General features: G+C 39.0%; 1 protein-coding gene across 4 annotated transcripts in view; it reads right to left on the bottom strand.

Moving 5' to 3' along the window:
• Inpp4b (inositol polyphosphate-4-phosphatase, type II, 105kDa) overlaps positions 1–20488 on the bottom strand; it is a 354826-nt gene that overhangs the window by 120419 nt on the left and 213919 nt on the right. For all 4 annotated transcript variants that reach the window (XM_013029535.1, XM_013029536.1, XM_013029537.1 and 1 more), the window contains 3 exons: positions 9184–9314; positions 8710–8814; positions 1666–1774 (listed from right to left, as the gene is read on the bottom strand). In XM_013029535.1, the coding sequence (XP_012884989.1) occupies positions 1666–1774; positions 8710–8814; positions 9184–9314 (345 nt within the window). The remainder of the gene's footprint in view (positions 1–1665; positions 1775–8709; positions 8815–9183; positions 9315–20488) is intronic.

Here is a 20488-nt window from a genome sequence, read left to right as displayed (position 1 = left end):
GTAACAAAAGACAAAAAGGTAGGACAAAGAAAGTGGTTTTGTTTTTGTTTCTTTTGGCTGGAGGGGGCAGTTTATCAGGGCTTCAGAAATAATATGACAGTGATGTCAACTTTTATCTTCTCTTTGTCCAAACTCGGATTCTAACAATGCTCGCAAAGCAACAATATGCCAACAACAGAAACACTCTCCAAAGTTGGGGACATGGGGCTCAGTGGAATATAAATCTGCTTTTTCTGGGATTGAGTAGCACTAGAGGTGGTGCAGAAAGGAGTCAGTAAGAAGCATGTCCTTCCAATACAGCTCATGGGCAGAAACCTGTCCTCCACTCCTGTCCTATGTCAGGAAACACAGGGCACCCTGTTCATCAGGTCTGTGTTCAACCTGAGTTCAGTGCCCACTGCCCAGAAAGATAATGGGCGCACCTCAGTCCTATGGCAGCTACCATGGGATTCCTGACCTCCCCCAGCAATAGCCACAGAGCCACTATCCATAGCGAAAGCTTTGGGGGAAAGATGTGGAAGTGAAGATGTAACTTGAGGGAAATTCTTGGTGCTTGATGGAATGTTTCTATATGATGAGCATGGTGATGGCTCCTCTATTTCATACTTAAGATATAACTTCATAGAAATATTTACCTTCCACAATAGAAAGTAAGTAAGAGTCTGGATAAATAGAAATAAGTACTACAGCTGAGCTAAAAGTATTATAATAAGATCAATTTCCTGTAGAAAGTGTATGTATTATATAATAGCATGTTAGTTATTCACTCCTAACTCATTTTCAGTGCTTTTAATCTGAACACCTGGTCACTAAAAAAATATTATATGTGATCAATGAGATCCTTCTTTTAAAAGACTTCTCGTTTTGCAACTGAAGTAGATTTTTCTCATACAATTACAAAACTAACTGCAACTGAAGAATGAGGATTTTCTCTTAATTCTGACATTTAATGTTCTTAGTCCAAGGAAAGCAACTTCTGAAAAGTTATTCTTCACCCATGAAAACGTTCCTTACGCTCTACCTGAGTGTAGCCACAATGAGAGAACTCTAGAGAGTAAGCACAGCGGGGTGGGGCATAAGGAGGGGCTGGATGGCAGAAGCAAAGGGTTTATACAGCAGTGTTTGAAAGTGAGTAGAGAACAGGAACAATCAGAACTATACACAATGTCAACACTGTGCCTAAGGAATAGAAAGATTGCTCGGTTAATGTCATGACTTCAATGGTAGATTTCTCCTTTTCAAGGGGCACAGCCAAAGACGGGGCAGGCAGTTAACTGTCCTGCCTCCGACCACAGTGGATCCAACGGGACCCAGGCTTTCCATGAAATGTCTTTGTTGCCACAGTCAAGTTAGACATTGTTGCCCCTTAAATCTCTGTTCCTCAGCCAGCAGTGGCTGAACACAGCAGTGGCCACATGGTGGGATGGATTATCCCCTCCCCGCCTGGGAGAGGGGTTTTCAGGACAACGTGTAGTGGCGCAGCAAGGCTCACTGCGCTTTTCGGGAGTCTGTTGAGTCAAATTTCTTTTCTGAGTAGTTTCAAGAAATCCAACAACTTTCAATTATGGAATGAATGTGCCAAGTGACCAAGATTCTAATCCTGTCTGTAGTGCGTCTAGTTCGAAGACAGCATCCTTAACAAGTTTTCCTCCTGAATTTACTTACTTTCTTCTTTCCGTCTCAAATCTATGGAGCAGTTTTCGAAGACCACCATTCTTAAACCCCTGGAAGTGGGCTGCAGGGGCTCCCACGGTGACAACATCGTAGATGGCATCTGGAACGGGATGGACAAGGAGATGAGCACTCGGCAGACATCCGTCTCCCCCTCACCGGGTGCACTCAGGCACCCAGCCTGGGCGAAGGCTGAGCAATGGTTCTGCTTAAATCTGTAGGAAAAACTATGAACTCTCATCTCAAGGGGGCAAGGGACGTTAATCAATCTTTTTACAGGCCACCTGTGCACCTAAACGAGTTATCATATTTCCCTGATTTATGACAGTATCTTAATTATATGCTACTGTGGAGAACAGCATGTTCCCCCATTCCTCAATATACTTACTGAGATAACATGCTAATTGGTCTTTTGTGTATTTTACCTTATTGAGTTTTGCATCATTTAATTTGCAATCATATTGAAATTCAACAATAATGAACAATCTTTCAACCACATTTTACCGAGACAAGAATGAAAATAATAACGCACGGTGACTCAAGGGAAAAATGGTAAAAGTGCCTTTTAAAAATCCTACCCTCACTTCCTGCTTGTGTCTACTAAATCTTGCACAATTGCAAACACATAGTGTTGCAAGGACCTGATATAACATGGGGAGAATCTACACAAAAGTTCCTCTGGTCTATCTTTTAGCTGGATACTTCCTTGTTGTTCATTTAAAATTAAAACAATCCATACATATAAATTGCAAATAGAATCCTTTGTTCTTAAAAAGCCATCCCGTTTGGTACATATTAAGTTTATAGCTTCAAACTCTGCTACCCACAGTCTGATAGAAAGTATCTACACAAGGAGGGCAAGGAATGCCTTCTGGTGAAACTATGTTTTCTTAGAGAAATTTAATTTCATACTAGATCCTGTTCAAATTGATTTTGGTATTAACACATAGGTGTTTTCATATTTCATTTAATAAGAAGACATAAATTATTTTATCAACCTTGGGTAAGCACCAAACCTTTTTCAGAACTGTTCACCCCAAATAAATTTGATTTTTTTCTTAATTTAAAAATATCTCTTCAATGGAAAGACATGAATAGCACTCTAGAGGTTTAAGGTCAGAAGAAAAACCAGAATAAAACCCAAACCAACCTACCATAGACATACGCTGAAAGATGACTGGATCCTTCTCTTTCTAACCAAATAGAAGTGACCCTCCATAGAAGAATGGCTGACGTAAGACACTGAAGTACTACCTACTCCAGGGAATTACATATATGACTAAGATAAAAGCACAAGATTCCTACAGATGTTAGCAGTTGTGCCCATTCATCTGTTTTGCTTCTGGAGACAGGTGTAGCTTTTCTCAGAGTCATGAGATTACCTGGAGTTACCACCAGTAAATTCTAGCCTAATGAGAAACCAGAGAACTATGAGCAGTTGTCTGCTTTGTCTGTGATTCCAAGGCCTTAATACCGAAATTGTCTGACTTCTTCCCGGGGTGGCAGCCCGTGTTTGGTGGAAGGCTTACGTGACCAGCTACAACCTGAGTCCCCGGTGTTGGATCCCATCTCTGCTCTATTGCCTATGTCTCCACCTACTCATCTACAAAAATGAAGTCAAGAGTGAAGTGAGAATCATCTAGTAAATATTATCTGTCTGCGTTTTCTCTATAAGAAACAATCCCACCAATTGAAAGGAAGTGATATTTCAACATTTCTTCATTTCCACATAAAAATATTAAGGAGTTAAAGGAGAACAGAGGCTCAGTCCTCTCTCTCTGAGTAAGATCAGTTCCTGTATTAATTTACACTCGTTGCATAATGACAGATCTCCATGTCACCCCAACCCAGTGGACCGCATCCCGGCCACACCTGGAGGCCGGCTATACCAACAACTCCCAAGGGCACCAAAGGCTCCCGCTCAGTCTGCCAAAGAAAGGAAGTCCCGCCCCTTTTGACAGCCCGGCTGAGCCTGGAGGACACTGTGCTAAGAGAAATGAGCCAGACAGAGACAACGCTTCCCTCCCTGTGCATCTTTAAGTACTGTGAAATAGTCTGAGAGAAACAGGGCCTGCCAGCGTGGGGAGGACAGAGGCGTTAATTCTTATTCACTGGGTATGAAATTTCAGTTATGCAAGATTACATTTTAGAAAGCTGGCGACCCATGGTACCTTTCCCATGGCACATTTCCAACATTGTCAGAAGTGAGAGCTCCTGTTCCGGACTCTGCCGGCAACTACAGGGGCCAAAGGGCACAAGCGGACATGCAGATGTGAAAGATATATTTACTGCCTTTACCTTCCTGGTGGTGGTTTAAATGCGTCAGATATATATGTATATGTGTATGTGTGTGTATATGTTGCACTGGTGGCTAGTACTGTGTTTACTTAGCATCTACTCACTAATAAAAAAAATGTCTGCAATATAATAAGTGGTGCCAAGTCTGTGTTTCATGTATAAGTCTAGCAGCTCCTACGCTACAGACGTCCTTTGTATTTTGAAGTTTTAGGTATTTTTAACTACATTTTTACCTTCTCAAGACACAAGATGATTCACATTCATTTACCTTTCTCCTTGGCCAACCCTGAAATCAATAAACCTTTCAAGCTGCTGTTGGGGAGGAGAGCTTACAGATCAAGCCCCAGGGCAAGTTGTGCTCTCTGTAGCAGAGTTGTCACTTTTTCCCCTTGGTTTTTCTGTATTACCTTTAGGTTCAGCCCGTCTGGCTCTGAGGCACCCTTTAGAGAGTTTGGGCCTTTCTATGCGTATTCCACTGTTCTGGAGTCTGGGTTTCAATAGGGTTTCACATTTCAAGCATTCAAAAAGTTTCTTCGAAGGTTAAAACTTTTTACTTTGACAGCCAGAGTGGTTCTGAAGGAAGCAAGTGGAAAGTAGCTACTGCGTGTCTCTCTCAGAAGCGACATGACTTTAACCCAAAGGAAATGGTTTTTTTCCCCAGCTACGGGTATGTGTTCTTTGTCTCAATCTGAAGAAAGAACATTCTGGATACAGTTGTGAAATCTTAAGTTAAGGAGAGGCTCCCCCTCACTTTTAAAATCAATCAGAAAAATTTTATAAACAACTGCTTTTCTACTGAAATCATGTTCATTATTTTAGAGTCATAATATTGTGCAGTTGCCATTTGAGAATGTCAATTATTGATATCTCCAGGCTAGAATAATTAAGTTTCTCTTTGGCCTTGCATTTCACTTTCAACTACTAGAAAAAAAATAGTAGATTGATCTATGTAGGCAGTTTGTTTCCAGGTCTAGTTTCTGAAAAATAGAAGATACCTTTACTTCATAGTACGCCACCTTATTTCTTAGTTGAACAAGCTGTCCTCCTTTAAAATTAAAATTACCTGCAAATGGATTGTTTTTCTGTAGAATACACTGGATAAATAAAAGTCAATGAGAAAACAAAAGGCATCAGGTGCTGGTGGTTTACGACTATACTCCTAGCTACTCTGGAGGCTGAGATCTGAGGACCTGTGGGTTCAAGCTATCCCAGGCAGAAACTACTAAGGAAAAGCCAGAAGTGGAGCTGTGGCTCTACTCTGTGGTACCAAAGAAACAACAATAAAAATCACAGTGGGAGATTTTACAGAAGACTTAAGAAAAAAAAACCTGCAAGGCCCTTTGTCTTCCTAAGAAAACAATGAAAGCCTGCAGATCTTGCTTCACTGACATTTTATAGTATTTCTAAAACGCCTGTGTCTTTGTGATGGTGGCATGGCATTTTATGCATAGAGAGGTGGAATTTAAGTCAATGCACCTCAAGAAGCTAAAGAGACCAGGTTGGTTTGAGATTACACAATAGAATTCCTTTGTGGCCTTTGAAAAGTCATCTAATAATAGAAATGAGATACCAATTTTTTCCAGAAGGTCTGGTTAAAATTCTTCCAACTATAAAATAGTGCTCATCTCTAGGACCAAGTTAAAAATAATCCCTCACTTAAATGAAATGCGCAAGTCCTTTGACAGGTATCATATGGCTTTAAGGACTTAAGGGAATCCTGCTTCAAAATAGAACAAGCAATTTAGCATCATCCTCGAACTAATCTGAAAGTAACTATGCTTCACTGGTAGACCCAAACTCCTAAGATACAGAATTCAGGGCCCTCTAGGAGGCCCTTAGTGTAGAGATCGGAAGATGAAGAGGTAGAGGCTAGGCACCACCCACAGATACACAATAACTATCTGGTGTTGAACATGATTCCAACTGTAACTATGATAGTGTCATTATATACCAGTTAAGGCTCTTGACACAACAACAAAGAAACAAATGAAAGGAACAATGATGTATGTGTGGTTGTGCTAGTGCTTAGGAACTGTACTTCATTCCAATAGGCGCTCACCTTGTGAAAGAAAATCAAACAAACTAGTAAGTGAACAGTCATGAGATACCTTTGATCACTGCCCTTCCTCCCAGCTGTCCATCTCTCCTCTCTTTCTGTGTATTGCTTTTCATTGCATCTGATTTTCCTTTCTATGGAAAAGATGACCAGTGTTTGATTCCTTAAGAATGCAGTGAGAGTTAAACTCAAGAGCAAAGATCATCTTTGAATCCTTCCAAATAACCTGCATGAAACTCAATAGACTCATCTGGAGTCAAGCATTCACCAGAGTGTCTATCTGTCTGTCTGTCTCTCTCTCTCTTTCTTTCCCTCTCTCTTGCATATACCATATATGTTAGGCATTGTGATTGACCAATAGGCCACAGATTCACAATGTAAAATTACAGGCATTTATAGAGCACTGATATTTACTGCTAGTCCTTTATTAAGGAGAATTTCATAAAAGTTTTAATTTTATACATAACAGCAGGTCTATTAAGAGTATTTTGCTAAACTAAACTGTTACTAGCTATAAGCCAATACTAATGTATTACTTCTCAGAAAAAATTGTGCTAATATAAATTAATTGTATTTTAAAAGTACATTAAATGAAATGTACCTAAAACATATGAAAGAATTAAAACCGAATAGTGAAGTATTCTTGGGAGCTGTATTTGCCAACAGGCAAGGAAAACCTATTGAAGGACATCGGAGAAACATTTTCACCTTGTCATCTGGGGCTTTTGTTCTTGTTGGCGTCACCACGGCTGTGCAGGAATTGTGTTGTGGTGCATGTTCTATTTGTTGCAATTAATTTAAGTAATGAATAGGGATGAAAAATTAGCTTAATGGTGTGGGGGCATCCGAAGTTAACTGCAGGTTACTTTGCTTGTCAGGATGAGACATCGCAATATTAGTTCTGCTCAGTGGCTTGTTTCTAAAGCTAGACATTAGCCTCGTGCCCAGAGAATTTGCCTACTGCTACCTGGGTTGCTGACTCTTCAGGTACAGCAGGATTATTAATCAAACATAGATAAGCATGATTCACTCAAGGTAAGGATGAACAGAAGTGGGAGACTATATCCAAATAACTCACCAGTGAAATACCAAGGCTTAGCCAACCCAAAATGCCTCATCACCTTACAAAACACTGAACATTCACAAGTCAGTATCCATGAATCTCAAATATATTTATCTCCAATTCAAAATCCACTCCATATGTTATATAAATAAGTAGAAAAATTAAAATTTGGGTCACTGCCACCTATTTCAATTTCCAATATTTTTATTTATAAATAAGAAAACTGATGTTCAAATATATCAAACAACTTGGTCATGGCAAAAGGACCTTCAGATTTGGTGACAATTTTCAACCATTATTACTAGATGTAATAAGAACATATATATATACATATATACACACATATATAATGTGAGCTTGATTTTCAAAATAATATTTAAACTTAATTATACAAATAAGCTTGATGATTTAATATTTTGTATATAATAGGTGTGTAGATAATATTACATATAATATGCATATGGGTATTCATGTTACAAACATGAATATATATTATATATATTATAAACATGCATATATTTAATATGTAAATCATTTTAGAAAGAAATCAGTGTATAATTCAGTACTTTAACCACTGAGTTGGCTCTTAGGATATCTAGCCCATTGGGAGAGAATATGGGATATTGTTTTGAAGAGAACAATTATCTTTCTGTTAACAACTTTCTCAAAAATCCTCTCATTTATGGGTTGTCTCCTAGATTTATGATAATAAACTCCTGCTTTTCTCAGTATTGTTTGATATTTGCTATCAGTTTTCTATGTCCTTTAAAAAGATATCCAGAATGGAGCTGCTTTTAAAAAGGGGTTCTTCATAGATGCAATCAAAGTGAAATCAAGTCATTGTTAATGTGGCTGCTAATTCTATCTGACCAGTTTTCTTGAAGGAGAAACTTAGATGAACACACAGACAGAAGATGGAGGAAGACACAGAAGCACCCTTGGTAAAGCTGGAGGGCAGGGGAGATTCATCATCAAGGTCAGCAAAGCCAAGAACTGACAACAGCCACCAGAAAGCCATAGCAGTTGAGGATTTCCACCGATGCTCCAGAGTGAATGTGGTCTTGCTGACCTTTGACTTAAAGGTATCATTCGTCCAGAATTGTAAGTGACTATATCTTGGTTATTTAAGTGCCTGAGTGTGGGGCCTTGTTACAGTAGCCATAAAAAACTGATACTCATTCCAAAACAAATTAGTTAGGGTGAACTTTTTTTTTGCATTTCTAAAGATCTTTATTTTAGTTCCCACTTTCCCTTTTCAAATAAGTCAGAAGCTGAACACTTTGTTTTCATCCTACTTATTCTAGACACTTTTTCAGAAAACATCTGGGAAAACAGCCCAAGAGAGAAACATGAAGTAAAGGATTCTGCATTGTGGACGTATGTTAGGAATCATTCCCAAATACGTGAATGTGCAGTGAAATATCAATTCCTATCAATTCAGCCCACGAAGCAGAGAAGCAGCAACGGAGGCACCATAGTTGTTTCCTCATCACCAGCTCTCGGGTGTCATCTCTGTCCCTACACAACTCTTTACCTTTTGAGATCTGCCAAGAGTTACATCTGTTTATAAAGTGCACAATGCAATGTAACAGGGAAATCCAAAGTGAGTAATATCTCATACCTTTCAAGTGAGGGCTATGTACATGCATTCTTTGTAGATGTAGATTTACTGGGACAAATTCTAATGTTTTCTCTCCTTTGCTGCTGCTTGATTTGAAAGAGGACCCTAGAAGAAAAAAAAAGTTTGATTATTAGTCAATAATTAAACAAGAAGTCTTGTCATGTGGAGAGACACCTTTGGTAGAGAAATGTTATAAAGAACTTCAGAAAGAGAAATATATTCTGTGTTTATGAGATGTCCTCTCAGAATTTCAATTTAGAAAAAAATTCCAATTATTCTTACAAGACTCTGAAGTAGAACAACAGCTTTTTCTCTCTCTCTTATTTTAACTATCAGCAAAATGGAGTAGGAACTTATTAATTTTTTAAAAAATCTTTGGCTGTCTCATCTCCATTGCGTAGTGCAATGGTTTCCCCAGGCATGAGAGAAGAAACAATTTCGTTCATCTGCTTTAGTGAAATTCCTGTTTCATACCTGCCTCCTTGCTCAGTTCCGTCAGAATGTCTTGGTATAAATTCACCATCTGGTCACAGTGAGTAAGGACATTTTTCCGTAGATTGTCCCAGTGTGGAGAAAGTTCGCCAAGTTCTTTTATCTCCTGATTTCTGTAAAGATTACAAGAGAGGAGAAAATCTTTGTCCTACATCTATAGACATGGAACTTTTAGTTCAGTTACCAAGCCAATGAGGATTGTTTAAAGAGATTCCACAGCAAAGTGTTGAAGTATCCTAGCTTGAAAGATTAAAAAAATCATTTTAACACAGAGGCAAAATAGCAATTCAGAAATATTAAACACTTTAAGGGAAGAAATGGTTAAATTTCCTGATGAAATGATCACAAAGATGGCAGACTTATTATCCTTAATATGTAGAGAAAAATTACATTAAAAAAGCAAATAAAAATGCCTCACTATAAAGATAGGTAAGTTCTAGATTCAGTTTTCCAAATCAGAGAACATAAGAAGGGTCTTTTGCCTATATTGAAAGAAGACACCCAGTGCACAGCTATATATATAATATACCTGTGTGGGGTTTTTTTTGCAGATCAAATAGTAAATAGAGGTATTTTCAGGTATGATTTTCTTGGCACTAGTTTATCCCAGAGCACACATAAATACCCTTTGCATAACTGTTGTCTCCTCTTTATCAAAAGGAAGAACTGATCATACCATTTAGGTTTTAATTATCACCTTTTCTCCAAATCTCTATCCTTTAGCCAAGTTAATTCAGACAATTCAAATACCTTTTTAAATCATAGTGATAGATGGTCCAATATTCATCTCTGTAACCTTTTACCAACAACGTTTTCATGAGGCTAATTTAACCAGTACTAATGCTTAGTTAAATTTGCTATTTTGGCCATGAAACATGTTAAATACCAAGCTAATAAATTCAGAGGTGTAGATTCTTTAACAGCATGTTAAGCTAAAGACTAATGGCTATTATACAAAAATGTGACTTGCTGTCTGATATTCTTATCTGAGTCTGTTTTGTTTCAATAGCTATGCCCTTTAATACTGCTGTGCCTTTCTTTTGAAGTTCTTCTAATCTTCGTAAACACGAATCTCATTTTTCTACTTCCCTGCAGGTTACCTTTCATGACATATCATTCATGGGGGAAGTACATAATCAGGAGAAAATAGAATACAGCAGACTCATGACCAAAGAGCAGAAGGAAGGAATGTTGAGGAAGAACCAAGTCAAGTCCTCTACTTAAATGGAAAATATTCAAACCGATGACAAAGCAATGCCTAAATCTTAAGCTATCTAAGCAGAGGGGAGCCACGGGACTCAGGAGAAAGCTGAGAGGGCTAGCAAGTGTGGTAGGGAAGGTTCAAGGTTTTGTTTCCCCACGTGGTTGTAATAGAATCAGTCCTTAAGTGATATTTTTAATCCTAATAGATGCACCATTGGTTTGGAATTTACATTGTCTTTAAATCCTTGTTAGAAACATCAAAAGGAGGTTGGCGGGGAAAGAGAGGGCAGGTCACAGAGAGGACTTCCCAGGGTATACATGAGCTGGTATAAATTGCCTTGTCTAAGAGAAATGTTGCAAAATGTGGCCAGATACATTTAACGCCCAGTGGAGAGTGACTTGACATAAACTGTGAAGTATCCATAGATCACTGCTAAGACTGTATCGCAGGTCTCCATTATGCCATAATTTATACAGAGAAATCCACAAATGAAACGGCTGTAAGAGATAGCACTGAAAGGGGCCATGGACCGAGCGGGAGAACCAAGCAGCCTCCGGCCACAAGCATTCAGAAGCTCCAATGGGGAGAAACTGGGCCATGGACGGAGCGGGAGAACCAAGCAGCCTCCGGTCACATGCATTCAGAAGCTCCAATGGGGAAAAACTGGGAAGGGAAATCAGAACGTAAAAGTAAAGCAAAATGAGGCAGAGTGAGTCACTGCAAACACTGAAGAATTACATTCAATACATTAAAAATAGATAAGGAGAGAAAAAATTTTGACTATACCAAATTCAGAAAACGTTTCCATCAGGAAGTCTAGGCCAGTCATTCAGAAGGAAAGAAGAAATGAAGGAAGGAGGGAAGGAATGAAGGAAGGAAGGGAGGGAGGGAGGGAGGGAAGGAGGGAGGGGGGAAGGAAGGAATGAAGGAAGGGTGGGAAGGAGGGAGGGAGGGAGGGAGGCAGGCAGGCAATAACTATAACCACAAGGAATGTTACAGTAGAAAGAGGGCTCAGAGTACATCCCAAATCTTTCATTTTACAGATGGCAACAATGTTAGGGAGCCTCAGAGTCACTAGCATAGCACAGAGCCTTAGACTCCTGTCCTGTAGAATCCATATCCATTTTGGCCTTAGATCATGTAATTCTGCACTGTAAAGAAATTATCTGAGCACCGGTGACACATGCCTTTAATCCTAGCTACTCAGGAGGCTGAGATCTGAGGAGCACAGTTTAAAGCCAGCCCTGGCAGGAACCAGACACTTATCTCCAATTAACCACAGAAAAAAGCAGTGTTTCAATTGGTAGAATACTAGTCTTGAGCAAAAGAAGCTCGGGGACAGGGCCCAGGCTGAGTTCAAGCCCTAAAACCAGAAAAAAAACCAAAACAAACAAAAAACCATAAATACAAAACAAACAGCAATAAAACAAAGAATATGGAGCACTTAATGAACAAATGTTGGATGAATGGGGTTTAGAACCTGGGCTGTTGACCTGAAGTACTATATTTATAAACATTCATGTGCTCTAAAAACTGAACATAAACTAGATTCACTGTAGCATGGGGTTTCTTGTTATTTTAGAGGTGTATTGCCACTGACATTCTTTAAATATGCTCAGGTGTATCAGGGTATGCGGTATTACAAAGGCCCTGTGCTCTGGATATGCATGGCAGACTTGTGTTCATATTTTATTAAAAATCTGAGTCAGGTGCCAGTGGCTCACGCCTGTAATCCTAGCTACTCAGGAGGCTGAGATCTGAGGATCACGGTTCAAAGCCAGCCCAGGGAAGGAAAGTCCTTGAGACTCTTATCTCCAATAAATCAGCAGAAAACTGGAAATGGAACTGTGGCTCAAGCAGTAGAGTGCTTGCCTTGAGTGGAAGAGCGCAGGGACAGCACCAAGTCCCGAGTTCAAGCCCCGTGACCGACAAAAAATAAAATCTGGATGTTTACTAAATGTTGTCCAAATGACAAAGAGGATGGGTGAAATTATTTTTAACTGACAGGCAAATATTTTATAAAATATAAACATTTTTACTTATTCGTACTAACAAGAGCTTCCACTTTCAAAAATGAGCTTGTAATACCAATAACAAAACCATTCTGCCATTCTCCCTGGAAAACCCACCACCCTGCTAACTGAAGACAACCTCATCGGTCTACTGTGCTCACCTCACCAGCACCGCCATCACTGAAATAAATCTTCTAACCTGTCCAGTGCCTCCACTACTCCAGGAGTCCAACAGGTAGACAAGAGGAGATGAGAAGAAAATACCAAATAGGAAAACATAAACAAGCTGAGGCTTTTTCACTTTTCGTCATTGACAGCCATCTGTCTCATTTCCCTTTGCTCCCTACAAAAATGTAAAGCCAAAGAACCAAATCTCTAAAGGAGACAGATTGATGGCCAAGGTTTACTCGAGAACTCTCCAGTGTCCTACCGAACTTGGCATTTCAACTACCAAGTCTGACATTCTTGATACTTGACAAAATAGTTATATAGATCCCTGGAAATCACCTTAGGAAGTGCCTTCTGTCTACAGGACTTATTTTGCCCTACCTTGTTTAAATATTTCAAAAATGAACCGTGCCTTTTCAGTAGAAATAGCAGTTTCTCTGAACTTTGTACAGCGTTATTCATGTTACATGTTTGAAACACTTGGCATTGAGCAAGAAGGGTGAATGAAATAAAACAAAGTCAAGCTATGAAGACTGAGGAGAAATAACTGAACATAGAATGAGTCTCAGAAGGAAAAATAACATACCTGCTTTGTATGTTTTAACTATAATACATACAATAAAGGCAAAAAATAGAGAAAAATAGAGCTTAAACTTTGGTCCTTATACCCTGTCATGGTACTGGCTACAGGTACTGAGGCACATATTGAGCAAAATAGGACAGTGAATGAGAATGACCAGGTCATTTACCTCACTCTGCACCCAGGCCCCAAACAGTCTCTTTCCTTTACACTAAATTCTATATGCAATTCTGTTGTGCAGAAAAAAAAAAAGTTTCTTCTACTGAAGCGATAAGAACAAAAGTTTCAAATCAACAGAATAGCCTAGGAAAAGGATAGTTTCTGTTTAAGTCTTCTATTACAATTTTAAGGCCTATGTGGGATTTCATGGTGTGGGGGATGGGCAGAATTCTAATAGGGACAAATGTCGATATTGGACAGCTTTTGTTCTACCGCAGTGTGCCAGTCTGAGGACAGCGCGGCCAACTGACTGAAAGAAGAGCACACTTGTATATTGTCATTGTTAGATGCCTCCTAAAACATGAACAAGGACAGATGTAGACTACCCCGTGAGCAGAGTGATGAGCTCTGTCCAAATGGCAGAGGACAAAGAACAACATTATTCAACCATCTTAGGTCTGTAATTATATATTGGGGAAGTCTTCCTTCAGGACAAAGGTTTGAAATCGTGTCTTCTTACAAGGTTTCTCACTGTGAAGGTTAATTTGATGTCAATTTCCCTAGAACACATGCCCAAATATGTGCATCAAACAAGGATATTCTAGTAATTTCTATGAAAGTATTTTTGCGTGGAATTAGCATTTGAATTGGTAGACTGCTTAATGCTGACGGCACACCCTAGTCAGATGAAGGCCTAAATACACCGGAAAGGCTGCCCAGGAAGGAGAATTTCCTCACTACCTTTGAGCCAGGACTTTGGCTTTTTGAGTCTCAGGTTTGCTGCATTTTGGACTTGAAAATTACTGACTTTCCCAGTTCCCAGGTCTTCAGAACTGACAACTTTGGCGGGAGGGGGATGGGGGGGATGAGAAGGGATGGAAGGGGAAACAAAGGAGGAGGCAACAATGCTTGAAAAGAAATGTACTCATTACCTTGCCCATGTAATTGTAACTCCTCTGTATGGTATTTTCACAATTAAAAAAAAGGCAGAAAAAAATAATGAATAAAATACTGTCAATTTGGGGCCCAATCTGATTAAAATGACAGGGACAGAAAAAAAATGAAGCGCTCCTTCTCCTGCTTCTCAGGTATCCCACTTGGGCTGGAATTGTACCAGGAGCTCTCCTGGGTCTTCAGCTTCCTAAATCAACTTGAAAGATCTCGGGAGCCAGCAGCTGTCATTCCCACATGAGCCAATTTCTCATAAAATTCATACATACATATATGTATGTGCACGTACACACATATATATGAAAAATGTGATAATATATGTGTACTGGCCATGTGTATGTGTGTGTGTACATGTGTACACATACATTTCTTAGAGGAACCCTGACTAATACACTAACCAGGCAGGAATTTCTATCACAGATTTCTCAGCCTGGTACATAAAAAGTCAGGCATAGGTAGGGGAGGACAAGTAGTTATTCTTGACAAGGGAATGGAAGAAAAACATCTGGAATATAGTAGCGCCTCTTCCATGGGTTCTTATACATCTGACCCCACATCACAAATCCTCTTGTAACTCCTTAGGGAAGAAATGATTACAATTCTCAGTCTATCTATGGGGCATGCACAAGGGATCTCTGTAGTTCCAAGAACAAACTCTAGCTATGAACACTTACTTTATTAGAAGCGTGAATTTAGAATGATACACATAAAAATTTAGGTACTTAAATTCAAAAGTTCTCTGAATGACAAAATGGAATCATTGTCATAAAGATTACTTGAGAATAACAGTTAATTCATTTACAAGAAGGTAGTAAGCCAAACAGCCTGATAAAAATTTATATACCAAAGAATATGGCTGCGTAAGAACAACGTTAAGTGTTATTTCTGATTGTTACTACTTAAGTAAATAGAAATATTTCCTCACAATGAGCTCTAGAATGCCATTTTGTGGAATAAATATAGCTACACAGTTTACATAGAGTCTTTTGGTAGTTATCACGTAGTAAAACTACATGTGGATATGTACAATGGAAGGTTTAAGAGCCAAGCTGGTTTCCATTCATTAAGCAAAATTAGACCTTAAATCAAACTTCAAAGAAGTCATAAAAAATTTATCTGCTAAGGAAAAAAGTGAAATATTAAAAAGTCAGTGAAGAATAGAGCACACCAAATAACCGGTGGGCAGCCTCAATTTCATAAAGTGCTTGTGTGACACCATCAAACTGAGCAAAGTTCAACTAGATGTCAAGTTTCCCAGCCCATTTATCCCACAACTCAAAAGAGCTGTGCTTTAACTGATAGAAGGATTAAGAACTTCGCCATAAATTATAGGCTTATTTTTTTCATTCATTTTCATAAATGACAGTGTAGTTACTGTGGCAATCCATGAACCACTATTTCACTGAAAAATGATGAAATTTTCTGAGTGGCCATTCACTCCAGCTTTCACTTGACATTATAATAAGTGGTTATTGTATGATACACTCAATAAAGTTTCAATTTATATGCAAAGACTAAGAATTGGAACACAGTTATTACAGGATTTAGTGGTAATCACAGAATCTATTTGTATCTGATAAACAGCCGGATTCTATAATTTAATTTTAGGTAACTGCCTTAGTAAAAAAATAAAAGAAAAATAATAAGCACATCTTGTTCCAGTCTCGGAGTCCATTTGTTACTCCTGATAAAGGTGAATTGGTGTTTAGTTCTAAATAATCTCTTGCTTACTCTTGCTAGCTTGTTTTAGTTATGAAACATGGGCTATATATATTTTTTAACCTGAAAGTTCAGTATACCACTTCTGTTAAAAAGTGGTGGTATATTACACTGGGTGAAGGTTTCTCTCAAATCCACATGTATTAATTACAGGCATTTTTATTCTGAGGGGCTCTTGAGACCACAAGCTGTACTAGTAAGGAGGGTAGTGTGACCATTTTAGAAATTGTGGACATTATCCTTTTAAATCCCCAGCCTTCCCCTGATCTGAGGACAGTGCCCAGTCAAACTTCACAGGTAGATGGAATCCAGAAGATTTCATTGGATGTTTTGTATCACATCTGCCTGGCAGATGGACACCGTGAGACCTTCCAGGTGTTAATTTTTATCTCTTTCTTTTGATAATCAAAATGACCTTTGTACAGAATAAATCTCCTCATTTGAGTCTCACAATTCTCAGAATTCATGATGTCAGGAATTGCACTAAATAAAATGAGAACTTTGGTCACAGGAAGCACATTCCATGTGTCCAATAGATGTATGGCCATCACACGTGCAGCACAGCACTTTCTATCATTCTGGAACATTCCACTGGATAACATCGCTGTGGTCAAATGGCGAGAGCATGTCGGAGAAGTCAAGTGACTTGTTCAATACCCTATGGCTGACAACAGCAGAGCCAGGACATGTACCCAAGTGTCATGAATGTAAATCCTCTTTTCCTTTTCATCTTAATTCTTTAGGAGTATGATTTTTTTTTAAAGAAAGTATCACTGAATAGAAGGGCAAGATTGGAATCTCCCACCTGAGAGACTCCTCGGACATAACTCTGTCCAATTCCACAGAAAGCTGGTTCAAATATCTCCATGAGTATGTATTAGATAGTTGTGACTGTAACCCATCATTAGAAAGCCAAGTGAAATGGCAACATTTCTTCTTTTCATCTTATTTGACAAATGTTTGATGTGCTTCCTCTATGCTGAGAAGTGTTCAGAGCACTTGATAAATATTTACTCACTCATTATTCATAGCAACCTGTGGGAGAAGTTAATATTGCCATCTTCCTCTTACAAATGGGAAAAATTGAGATTGAGCAAAGTTCAATATTCACTGAAGCTCAACTAACTCACTACGCCTAGCCAGTCTGGCTTGGCATTGGAGTTTTCTAGAACTGAGTAGTAAAATATCATAGACCGGCTTAGTGAACACAAATGGAAGGCTTCACTGCCATGCCCTGGGTATCAAGGAAGTACCATTTCCTCTGAAGCCTCTCAGTGTCTTACCTATGATGCCTTTTGCTGTGTCCTTGCTTCCTTTCCTCTGTGTGCACAAGTCTCTGGTTTCTGTGTGTCCCAATTTCTTCTCATCAACTGAACTGAATCAGGACACATCTCAGTGGGCTCTTGTTAACATAACCACTCCTTTAAAGGCCTTAGATTGAATACAGTTATATTCTGAAGTACAGGGGTTGGGGACAGAGGATAATTCAAGCAAAACTGAGCTCATGCTATAGATGCCATAGCTTATGTCTTAACTGTCCCCTATCTGTGCACATGCTAAAGGCGAGGTAACCCACCTATAAGATGATTGGGAGGTAGTGGAGGCTTTAGAGGGTGGGGTGCAGTAGGAGGAGCTGGACCACTGGCGGTATGCACTTGAAGGGAATACTGGGGACTTTCTCCCTTTGCTTCTTAGCCACCATGCAGAGACCTCTCTGCCCTTGCTCTTTCATGACACAGTGTGACCACAGCCCCAAGCTATGAGTGACTGTGAACCGAAACCCAGGAAACTGTGGACAAAAATAAACCTTTCTTGATTTATGTTGTTTGTCTTAAGTATTTTGTTACAGTAACAAAAAGATGACTAATGCATGTATTACTCTCTATTAGAAACATGACAGTCTCTTGTCTTTACCACCAATAATGAAAGCACAGAACATGTAACTTGAGAAAACCCACCAGGTGAAAACGCAATCAAGTACCAAATATCTGTCTTACCCACAAGGATGAAGGGGGAAGTTTGAGGTGAACCTGTTCATTTTCCACCTTAAATTCCAATGGGCCATAATGGACAAGGGTGTTACATTATCAACCTATTATTTTTAACATTAGAGCAACAGCTGCTAGATATCTTAGCTCAGTTCTCTCCAACAGAACTCTTAATAATGTTGGAAATATCTATCTGTGGTATCTAACAAGGTAGTTGTTAATGACTTGCCAGTAGCTATGGGAATATTGACTTATATCCTAGGCAACTAAGTAAAGGAGTAAAAACATTTCATTTAACTATGATAAATTTAAGTAAGTTTAAATAATCATGTGTGGTAAGTAATGTCAGTATAGTACAGTCTCCGTTGACTTAGCACCACAAAACCTCAAATGTATATACATATATCTATCTAAAGCACCATCGCTAGTTTAGACAACCATAATGTGCTAATGAACTTTCCATTCCAAATTCCTCCCTCCATTTTCCAAGTGTACGTACATTGCTGTCTGCTGACAAGTGCATTCATTCCTAGGGAAAACATTATTCTAAGTGTATCATTATATGCTTGATATTGTGGTAAATTTCAGAGAAAGTATCAATAGCAAAATTAGCAAGTTTGTCCTTTTATGTTGGAGAAGAGTAGAGGCCTTAGCTTATCCGAAGCCTGACAAATACTCCACAAATCATTTTCTCAACTCAAAACCTACCAGCACTGTGAACTCAATCTGCTTTTCTGCTCACTGAAAATTCATGGCACAATCTAGTAAGCATAGGTGTGCTAGGTTAGTATTACAGTCTCATTATTGTGCTGAGATGCTACCAACTTTCCTCTGAACAAACAATAACGATAGTTTTAGAGTAGGTCAACAGTAGCTCATGGATGTAATCTTAGCTACTTGGAAGGCTGAGATCTGAGGATTGTAGTTCAAGGATTCTTATCTCCAATTCAACACCAAAAAGCCAGAAAGTGGAGGTATTGCCTAAGTGTTAGAAGACCAGACTTAAGTGAAATAGCCTGAGTTCAAGTCCCAGGATCAACACAAGAAATTAAATAAATAAAATAACAATAGCTTTAAGTACTGTATATCTCATTTGTATGATTTTTTTTTTTGGGTCCGGTTGTGGGGCCTGAACTCTGGGCCTGGGCACTGTCCCTCAGCTCTTCAGCTCAAGGCTAGCGCTCTACCACTGGAGCCACAGCGCCACTTCCGGCTTTTTTCTTTTTGCTTATGTGGTGCTGAGGAATCAAACCCAGGGCCTCAGGCATGCAAGGCAAGCACTCTACCACTGAGCCAACTTCCCAGCCCCTTGTATGATTCTTTACATAAATGTTAAGAGGAGTTTCCATTCATTGAGAAGATTTGCTGTCTCTGTACCAGAAGTATTTCATCCATGGTTCGTGATAACTATGTGTGTACATTACTTAGACCTTTTCTGTTTTGAGGAAACTGAAAACTAGATCTATCACATACATCATGCTCTATCACATAGCTTTTCCCTAGGAAGGAAAGTTGAGCAAAATTTCCTAAGTACACATGTACACCCCACTCCAAAAACATATCCTCTTAAATGTCAGACCCAATGATTGTTTAATGAATACATTAATCTTACAAGATAAATGGGATATATTTTTTTAAAAAATCAGGAAATTTAGAGGTTAATTAATTCTGTATATACAAAGAAGCAGATATCAATTTTGAGCTCAAGTTTATGATTCAAATTCTGTAATTTTATGTTCATAACACAGCCTCTCATATTCAATCCATTTGAAATAAAGAAGCTTGGCACCACAGGGTGGGAAAAAATGTGCTTCTGAATGAGTTTTGCCCCATTTCCTTCCTGTGGGGATATTTTAACACCCAAACAGTGAGATTCAACCCATATTTCTAATGCCAGCTTGACAACCCTAAGCTCTCCACAGAACCTTTCATTAAATGGCGTCAAGAATTCATAATGATGAACTGAATGGCACACAGCATCTGCCCTCCACACCAGGGGCTGGGAGGACAAACGCACTTTATACGACAAATAACATAATGCACGGTATTCTAACTGCGCGTCGACATTCCATAAAGAAAAATGAACAGAAGAAATAACACTAATCAGGAAAGAACCCACAGTGTCATCCTGGTGTGCCATTTGTTAATGCATTCTTTTGGATGCTTAGGACTTGATCGTCAGGAACAAACAAGCCAGGGAGGCCAAGACAGAAATATAAATAGAAACCGTGAGACACAGAACTATAAAACACGAGACTTGTCTGTTATGTATTTGGTATGTATGACGTCTAAACAGAGGAGCTGGCTCCCTACTGCTTTTCCTACTCATCAATGTTTCTTAGATGCCTGTGAAGATTTCCACTATGCTTCTGTTCTATCCAAGCTTGTCAATGCCTCCAGATATACCCAAAGATAAGCCATAGGAAGAACAGTCCATATAAGCAGGCTTGAGAACTCAGGAGAAGTAAGATTATGCTTCCTGGTTGTCCACCGAAAAGGAGTCTTT

This window comes from Dipodomys ordii, unplaced genomic scaffold (genome assembly GCF_000151885.1).
Source record: "Dipodomys ordii isolate 6190 unplaced genomic scaffold, Dord_2.0 Scaffold119, whole genome shotgun sequence".
In the NCBI taxonomy this organism is placed as follows: Eukaryota; Metazoa; Chordata; class Mammalia; order Rodentia; family Heteromyidae; genus Dipodomys; species Dipodomys ordii.
The sequence above is the reverse complement of the archived record's forward strand: the minus strand, read 5'-3'. Positions and strand labels throughout refer to the sequence as shown.